The sequence below is a fragment of the Lactuca sativa genome, chromosome 1, assembly GCF_002870075.4.
Source record: "Lactuca sativa cultivar Salinas chromosome 1, Lsat_Salinas_v11, whole genome shotgun sequence".
NCBI classification, from domain to species: Eukaryota; Viridiplantae; Streptophyta; class Magnoliopsida; order Asterales; family Asteraceae; genus Lactuca; species Lactuca sativa.
The window spans coordinates 123,026,213-123,036,041 of record NC_056623.2 but is presented as its reverse complement, the minus strand read 5'-3'; the positions used below and the strand labels follow the sequence as shown (position 1 = coordinate 123,036,041).

General features: G+C 31.3%; 1 protein-coding gene across 2 annotated transcripts; it reads left to right on the top strand.

Moving 5' to 3' along the window:
- Window positions 1–222: 222 nt before the first annotated feature.
- LOC111878143 (heat shock cognate 70 kDa protein) lies at window positions 223–6,773 on the top strand. Of its 2 annotated transcripts, XM_023874655.3 has the most exons (4): window positions 223–256; window positions 496–552; window positions 4,532–4,754; window positions 4,845–6,773. In XM_023874655.3, exons 3-4 carry the CDS (start codon window positions 4,550–4,552, stop codon window positions 6,485–6,487), a joined length of 1,848 nt encoding a protein of 615 aa, XP_023730423.1. In that variant the 5' UTR covers window positions 223–256; window positions 496–552; window positions 4,532–4,549; the 3' UTR covers window positions 6,488–6,773. The 2 variants fall into 2 exon arrangements, with proteins under 2 accessions (XP_023730423.1, XP_023730424.1); XM_023874656.3 differs by lacking the exon at window positions 223–256 and having other exon boundaries at window positions 496–530.
- The last annotated feature ends 3,056 nt before the right edge of the window (window positions 6,774–9,829 follow it).

The following is a 9,829-nucleotide window of genomic DNA, read 5'->3' as shown; positions in this document are numbered from 1 at the left end:
TATTTGTCATTTTAATATCGACAATATATGTCAACGCTCTAACAACCATAATTGTAATTTTAATATTATAACCATAAATTATGGAAAGTCTTAAAAGATTATAAGTTTAGATTGGATTTGATCTGAATTGATTAGGTTAATGCAATTTGGTTCTTTTTTAACCCAAAAGCTTCACCCATGAGTATTAATAACTGGGTAATTGGTTGTATATATATAGAGCAAGGAACGGTGGGATTCATTCATTCACTCATAACAGGTGAGATTTTGATGTAATGACATCTTTCTTCTATTTATCGCAATAACATAAAATTTTATTATTTCTTTTATATATAACTTCTATAATAGTTGATTTCATGCTTGAATGTCACGTCTTATTTAATATTTTCAACAAACATTAAAGAAACGTTTGCATGTTTTATTCTACATTTCCGGTGTGAATTAATATGATGTGAAATGAACCTTATACGTGGTGTGCTTGTGATATTGAACATGCAGGAGGTACACATAAACAAGGGATCATACAAAATTTGGTGAGTCTTCAACTCAAAACAGGTACTCATAAAGCTTCATAAACTTTCTATATATATATATATATATATATATATATATATATATATATATATATATATATATATATATATATATATATATATATATATATATATATATATATATATATATATATATATATATATATAAGTTTTCAACTCTTAGGTGTGAGACCTATATATTATACGGGTTGATTAAAAGAAAATGTTAAATAGGAACGATTGAATGATAAATCTATTTGAATTTGAAATTTGAAATAAATAAAAATTATGAGAAAAAAATATGCAAAAAATAAATAAATTAAACTTATGTGTTTAGTTATCAGACCCGTATACTAAACAGGTTAATTATAACAATATGTTAAACACAAAGGTTTAAACTGTAACTTTATTTGAAATTGAAATTGAAATTTGAAATTTAAAATTTGAAATTAATATCATTATGATAGGTTTAATTTATAGAAACTAAATTAATAATATATTAGAAATGGAAAATGAAATAAATAACAAGTGAAAAATAAATATATCTCTAAATTATAACAAAATTACATGTGGCAATTTGAATGAGAGAAGGGCATGTGGCAAAATCATTCTTATATATATATATATATATATATATATATATATATATATATATATATATATATATATATATATATATATATATAGAAGCTAGCCATTTTTTTATGTTTATTTATATTTTGTTGCAGTTTACAAATTATTATTTAACTACCATTGGTTTTCTTTTGATTTATTTGTATTCTTTGTCAAATAGAGTATTCATATCGGTAACATAGAATAAAAACGAAATAATAAATAAATGCGTAGATTTCTTTCTTTGTCGGACTATACTTCCACAAAAAAAAGATTAATATACTTTAAAGAGAAATTAAATATTTTGATCCTACCAATCCCCCTATTCATTTGAATGATGACATGTGTCAAAAAGCACGTTGAGTCCCCTTTTTCAAAAATTAACTCGGATCGTCTCTCGTTTGATTAAAAGTTACACGCATCATCCCTTGTTAGTTTAAATTTACACGCTTCATCCCTTTCGATATATGAAATAACTATTCTACCCTTATTTTTATTTATTTATCTTTAAAGTTATTTGTAAAATAAAAAAATAAAGTAAAACCCCCCCACTCCCCCTAAAATTCCAACCTACTATTCCTCTCTCCTACTTTTTTCTCTGACATTTGCTCTCAATATTATCATCATCACCACCACTCTAGACCACCATCATCGTCGGACCTCTACTATCGGACCACCGCTTCCCGACCAGCCATCTCTCTTCTATTTTGTTACAGATTTGTGAAAGAAAACTATCACACCCCACCCTTTTCCATATATATCGATGTTAGAACCCAATTTCATGGTGATTCTAATGCAAATTTACAACCCTCTTTACAGCTCCAATAAGGTTACCAATGTCGGTGCCTGAGAGGAGATTTGAAAGAGGTGGCTCACCGTAAACAGTTGGACCTTCTCCATCCATCACCATTAACCCACCTTCATCATCTTAACCTTACACCATCACCATTTTGACATATCAACCACTTGTTCATCACTGTCTTTTTCACCCCCACAACACCATCAAACACCCATATACCCTTCATCTTCACCACAACCCAATAACACCCTTATCCCTCCATTACACCCACATAAACACCATCCTAGTCACCATCAACCAAAATTCTTCATCAGCTCTCCAAACCACTCTTCTCCCTATTCATCGCCTACCATCAAACTACCTGAAATTCAAGAATTAAAAGAGAAGAGGGTGTGTTGTGGTACCAATTTTGAGAAGAGAGAAGAGTGGGAGAAAGAATGTGAAACATGCACCTTGATTAAAAGGAAAAGGAGTTGAACCTTGTGTTCTTTTGGTGCGATTGGAGGAAGAACGAGGAGAGTTAGTGCTATTAGATGGTCTTCGTATGTCGATCCAACTGAAAATAGCAAAAAGGAGACGCAAGAAGGCGAGGTGGACCGATGGTGGTCGGCGGTTTCTGGTGGAGAGAAGAGAGAAAGGGTTTTGTTTGTGTCCAACATCGATTTTTAGATTGGGGGTCATAGTCTATAGGTAATTAGGTTATGTAATATTTTTACACATTTTAATTTAATTAAAAAACAAATAAACATTTAATAAACATTTTCTTTTAACGGACTAATAAACATTTTCTTTTAATAACTATTAAATAAATCAAAAAATTAATAAATAAGGGCAAAAGTGTTTTTTTTTATGTCCGGAGGGATGAGGCGTGTAACTTTTAACCAAACGAGTTATGGTCCGAGTTAATTTTTGAAAATAGGGACTGAACATACTTTTTGGTTTTTGCATTAGGGACGATTCATGTAATTTATTCTTTCTGTTTTGATTGGTTAACTTTTTATTTTTTTGGTTTTTTAATATTTATTAAATTATATACATATTAAAAAATTTTAAAAATATACATCTAAATTTATAGTTTTTAATACCCTACAAATTGAGTATAATATTTGTATGAAATATATTATTTAAAAAAATGAAAAAAAAGTGAAAGATCATTCTCATATACACCGTGAGTTTTGATAAAGTAAAGAAAAGTTTTGATAAAGGAAAGAAAAGTAAAGAAAAACTGACACACAAAATGTAACGTGTCTAAGTAACATCAATAGTGTGTTTCCTCTTTCACATATTGTGCATCTATCTACTTATCTACATAAAGCTATTAAACAACAAGAAACATAGTCTTTGCGTCAATATTTAAGCACTTTTCTTCAATTTGCATATTAAATTTTCTTTTACGGCTACTTAAAATCCTGTGGGTTGTGTCATATTAATTCTAATACTTCTATAATAATCAAGAATAATCAGATTTTTATCATTTTTACTACTAGGGAGAATATATCATTGTAGTCGGATTACTAACTAGGGATTGAACCTCATGTATTACATGGGTGTATTTAAAACAATTAAATATGTATAAACATTTAAGAAATTTGAATTTATAAAAAAAAATAAGAAAAATATTGAATTACTAAAATTAATATTTTTTTTCTCTTAAACAAACCATTTAGATAAAATAATCAAAGCAAATTAATGAGATTTTATTTTTAAAATTTAAAATTATAAGGAAAGTCCATTAATGAAATTGATATGCATTTATTATCAAATTTAAATACCATATGGAATTTAATAAAATAGGAAAAACACAAAATTACATATGAAATAAAAATTAATTCAAAATAACCTCACAATAACATGTGACAAAATGAATGAGCATGTGACAAATGTCAAAAAAACCTTCATTTATTAAAGAAGATATTGCGAAAGTACATTTTGTCGACATTGATCATTTTCTCTTATATTTTCAACACCTACGTATTTAGTAATGTTTTTTCTCTGTTAACTTAACCAAGTATGATGTCCAGGTCTTTTCATGTGAACTCATATCTTCCTTTAAGCTTACTTTTATTGTAAAAATTATTTCATTTTCAACGCCTATGCGCAAGACTATAGCTCACCATTTTTAGTCGATGGAAAATAATTTTCTAATAAAGCGATTCTAATATATGTTTCAGTTCTCTAATGGATCTCCTTAATATTGTAATTTTAGTATCTGCTTTGTTTGATCTCCTTAAGGATTCTTTCACTTTTAACTCTTATGCACAAGACTAAGTCTCACCATTTTTAGTCTATAGCAAATAATTTTCTAACAAAGAGTTTCTAATATTGTCCTTCCGCAAATTACATAACATCAAAGCTTTATAGGGTTGAAATGTTGCAAAAGGAAAGTGACTTAATGTAACCCTCTCAATATCCAACATTTGATTTTCGCATTAAACATTACTATCCAACCCCATTTCTAACATTGTATGTATTTGCTTGTGTTTTTGTAATTGTTAAAAGATGCTAATGTGACACAACTGCAAATAGTTGGAATCAAGTTAAATGAGTATAAATATTTTAATGAACAGTCATTTTATTTCATATAATGTAGGTTTGACTTGAAAGCATTATGGTTGGGAAAAAGGCTATTGGTATTGACCTTGGAACAACATATTCTTGTGTGGCTGTTTGGCAACATGAGCAAGTTGAGATCATACCCAATGAGCAAGGTAACAGGACGACACCATCTTGTGTTTCTTTCAACGAAGTTGGACGTCTAGTAGGTGAAAGTGCTAAGAACCAGATGAATATGAACCCCACCAACACAGTTTATGGTTTGTATTTTATTGTCTTTTGTTATAGGCAGATTGAGTTCATAAAGGTGTCTTCATTCGTAATTGATTATTACAAACTTGACTTTTCAGATGCAAAACGATTGATTGGAAGGAGATTTAATGACACCAAGCTTCAGGAAGACATGAAGTTATGGCCTTTTAAAGTTATAAAAGGGACTAACGACATTCCGAAGATTGTAGTTGACTACAATGGTGAAAAGGAGTTTTTCGCAGAGGAAATTTCATCCATGGTTCTTGTGAAATTGAAACAAGTTGCAGAGGCATACCTTGGTGAAACCGTGACAGATGCAGTCATCACAGTGCCAGCTTATTTTGATGATTCCCAACGCCAAGCCACAATAGATGCTGGTCTTGCTGCTGGACTTAATGTTCTACAAATAATCAATGAACCTACAGCTGCTGCAATTACTTATGGATTCGACATGAAAACTGATATAACTCACGACACAAATGTGCTCATCTTTGATTTGGGTGGTGGAACATTGGATGTCTCTATTGTCACCATTAATAACAATGGTAAGATAACTGTGAAAGCTGTTACAGGTGACACTCACTTAGGTGGTCAGGACTTTGATAACGCAATGGTGGAACACTTTATGATGCAATTCAATCAAAAGCACAAGACAGACATGAGTGTGAATATAAAAGCAATGGGGCGATTAAGGGTAGGTTGTGAAAAGGCAAAACGAGCACTCTCTTCAACTACTGAAATTACTATCGAAATCGATGTTTTGCATGAGGGTATTGATTTCTCTATGGAAATAACTCGTGCAAAATTTGAAGATCTTAATGAAGATTTATTTAGTAAGTGCATACAGTTAGTGGAGAAATGTTTGGTTGACGCTGAAATGAATAAGACAGAAGTAAATGAGGTAGTTCTTGTTGGTGGGTCAACTAGGATACCCAAAATACAAGAATTGTTGTCAGACTTCTTCAATGGGAAAGAGCTTTCTAAGAATATCCAATCTGACGAAGCGGTTGCATATGGTGCAGCAGTTCTTACTGCAAAGTTAAGTGGCGAAAATAGTCAAAAAGTGAAAAATTTAGTGTTGTTGGATGTCGTCCCACTTTCACTTGGTGTAAGTATTCGTGATGGCTCTTCATCTGTTATAATCAAAAGAAATTCCCCAATACCAGTCAAACAGGAAAGAATCTATGTTACAAGTGTGGATAACCAAAGTGCTATTACTTTTGATGTCTATCAAGGTGAGAGAAGTAGAGCTATAGACAATGACTGGTTAGGGAAATTCCAAGTTGCAGTACCAGTTGAAGTAAAGGGTAAGTCAAGGGTAAATGTGGTCTTTGAAGTTGATGTTAATGGTATTTTAAATTGCTCGGCTGAGGAGTTAACCAGTGGCCTAAAGAAAAAGATTAGAATCAGCAATGACAAGCAGAGACTTTCAAAGGAAGAGATCGAAAAAATGATGAAAGATGCTGAAAAGTACAAACTTGATGATGAGGAGAATATAAAGAAGCTTCTTGCACATAATGTCTTGGAGGAATACATTTACGACGTGAAGGCCAAAATTAAAAGCATAGGAAGCATTGATAACACAAAGATCCCCAAGGAGGAATTGGAAAAAATGGAAAATGCGATAACGAGCGCAAACCAAATTCTTGATCTACACAAGCTTGTGGATGTCGATAATTATGAGAAAACACTAAATGAGCTGGAAAAGGTATGTGTTCCAATCATTGGCCAACTTGTGTAGTAAGATAATTTGTCTATGGTGGTACTGTGGTAGTAATGCTTTTCTTATAAGCTAACGGGCTGGTTTTTATTTTCCAATAAGAGTTGGACATTAGTTCAACATTAAGAAATGAATTTGATTTCATCATGTTTGTATGAATGAGATTTATTTCTCCTTTTCTTTTTCAAGTGTGTAACGTATGAATTTGATATGATCATCAGTGATATTGTCATGTATGTCATGTATGAATAGATTATGTGTGTATGAATTTGGTTTGATAATGTGTGTATGAATGGGATTTATTTCTCCTTTTTTTTTCAAGTTTTTGTACATTGGTGAATAATTGTTTTTAAGTAAGAATGAAAGTAAATAAACAGAAAAGTATTAAAACTCAAATAATAGATGATTGTTTTTATTTTCAAGCTCCTATAAAGGCTTACAAAATGGCCATTATATATGGTTATATGATGAGGTTAAATTTCGCACTTGCCAAATTTACTACAATCTTATGAACATTAAAAACTGACAATAATTTTCTTTAATTTACCTATTAAATATAAATAAGATAAAAACAAAAGTTATAGAATTCCAATATACTGCCGTAAAATACTGTTGGGGAAAATTGTTAATCGGGGGCCTAAAGTGGAATTTTCAGGCCAATACAGCGGTAAACCGCGACTGACACCGGTCCACCAAGAGCTTTCCGATAATGTATCGCGGTCTCCAAATTCCTGATGGATAAAAAGTTTTCCCGGTTTTAAATTGGGCCTCTTTTTGCCCGCTTTGTCATTCTCCCATTTCATCATAAATAATTATGTTCGGTCTTCTGTGTGCTTCCTTCTATATGCTTGACAACATACATGGACCAAAAAATGACATGTCTTATATTGAACAATACCAGTTCTAGCTACTATTGTAACTGTATAATAATACAATGTTGTAACAAAACAAGCACAACAAACACCAAATTTAACGGTGGAAACCCTTTTAGGTTAACCACTAAGGAAAATCTTATTAAACTTCAATAGTCGACAATTGAAGAGAGGTAGATGAATTGACAAAACATTGTAATATAAGAGAACAATATGATGAATGAATATGAAATGATGCGTCTTATAAGATACCCTTACATAGATTCTAAATCAATTATAAAACTCTTAGCCATTAGGATGTATCCTTGAATCATTACTATTAAAAAAGCTTTCAAACGACATTATAAATATATACAAATTGTAAGTACTAGATTTTTAAGACAAATTAGCCGTAGCTATGCTAATGCACAAGTTATAATTATGTCAATGACGTAAAGTGCAATTTTAATCCCTTAACTTTGTAAATTCCATCACTTGCAATCTCTTTATTTTGTAAAATAGTACTTTTCAACCGTATACTTTTTGAAATATCACTTTCATCCCCTCCACCTTTATCTTCTTAAAATGTCCTTTTCACACCTTCACCTTGTATCCATCAACTTTTTATAATCATGTAACACCCTGCTTTAGGTCGTTTCTTAATTTAGAATTGTGGACCAAAATTCAATCATGTAAAGGCTTTGGTCTTTAAGTAAGTGAAGTACAGAGCTCATTGAAGGTTGATAATGTTGGTTATGAGATCTAAACCCCTGATTTGTGTGTAGGGGCCGAAGGGTAGAAAGGGAAAAGTTATATGTCAGGTTTCTTTCATGGATTATGGTTTTAGTTCAAAATATGTTACGACAAAAGTGACTACTTGGGATTGTGGGACTCTTCAATACATTTTCGTGCATATAAAGAACGTCAAAAACAGAGTTGACACGAAGAAGTTATGGATGTTTGAAGATGAGATGAGAAATGAGAGTTTTGTAAAGAAGGAGGTCTTTGAAGATGTGCTTGGGGAGTCCAGTGCTTGTAGATCTAGACTCTACTCTTCTTCAACATCCTCTAGGAGGTATAATGCATGAATCTTGCTGGCCCATATGCTAGATCTCTTTAGATTCTTGATTTTCATGTCTTTTGGTCCCATAATCTTGAGTCTTGTGAGTATAAGCTACTCCAGACCTTGTGGTTGTCATTCCTTGTGAAATTTGAGATTGAGGAGTCATAAAAATAGGACCTTGGAATTCTTTATTCATTCATGAAAGAGTTTTTGGATAATAGAAAGTGTTATGAAACTAGAGTTTTGGATTTGAGCTTTATCTAGCCATGCAAAGGCATAAAGTTAGGAACTTTATCACTCTAGATGTTGATTAGGACTAAATCTGAGCAATAGATGGTCGGTCCTTATGGATTAAGACTTAAAAATGGAAATGGCTTAACAACATGTTACATAGGGAAACTAGAGTTTGGATTTGAGCTTTATCTAGCCATGAAAAGGCATAAAGTTAGGAACTTTATGACACTAGATGTTTATTCGGACCAAATCTTAACAATAAATGGTTGTACTTTATGGATTACAAATTGAAAATTGAAATGGCTTAAGAGTCTGTGAGATATACCCGTTTAGCGATCGAGGTGAGTCTCTTCAATGTACTCGCGAGTCGAAGGCACTGATGCCAACCCACTGAATTGTGTTATGTAGGGTGCTCGTTGTCTTTATGAGCTTGCATGTGTATGATGGGTTAGGCCCTTTATCCTTACTTTGGGGTGGGCCCGTTTTGTTGAATTTTAAACCTTTTAAAATTCTAAGATTCAATTTGGAATTAAAGTATACATGAGGGGTTAATTTTAAAAATTCCAAAACTTGAGGGCAAGTTTTGAAACTATTCAAGACTTTTCATTTCATAACTTATGAGTTTAATGTACATTAAAATGAAGACATCTTCATTTTATGTAACTCCTTCTTATTTAATAATAACACTTTTAAAGAAGTGACTCTTAAACATCCATAACTTGAGGACAAGATATGGAGTCATAAAACAATTTAATGAAAAATACTCTTCATTTTTGTGTAACCTATGGCACTTTTATGAGTTTTAAGATTCATAAATGTGACCTTTTATGTAACTTGTGGACAAGTTACAAAAATACATTTTATGAACTACCTCTAGATTAATTTGGATTGAAAACAACTAAAACACAATTTTTTTCATTAATCTAAACTAACTCATAAATCAAGGAAACATAAAATTTTTGGGAATCCATAACTTGAGGACAAGTTATGGACTCCATATAATTTTCATTGAGATCAAGAATTAAACTAACAAACAATTTGCACATAATTCCTATGATCTACCAAAACTCATAAGCATGAACATTCAAAATCAACATTTTTCAAGAATTACATAAACACATATAAAACTTGAAACTTTGATTATAGCATTGAAATTGGTTTAGAATAACCATTACCACATTAAAAATAGGTTTTATAAGTCAAAAACAGTTAAAG

Excerpts from the sequence above, each read along its gene's own strand:
- LOC111878143 (XM_023874655.3), top strand. The coding sequence starts at position 4,550 with ATGGTTGGGAAAAAGGCTATTGGTATTGACCTTGGAACAACATATTCT. Across the intron at positions 4,755-4,844 it reads CCCCACCAACACAGTTTATG|ATGCAAAACGATTGATTGGA; the intron begins GTTTGTATTTTA and ends TTGACTTTTCAG.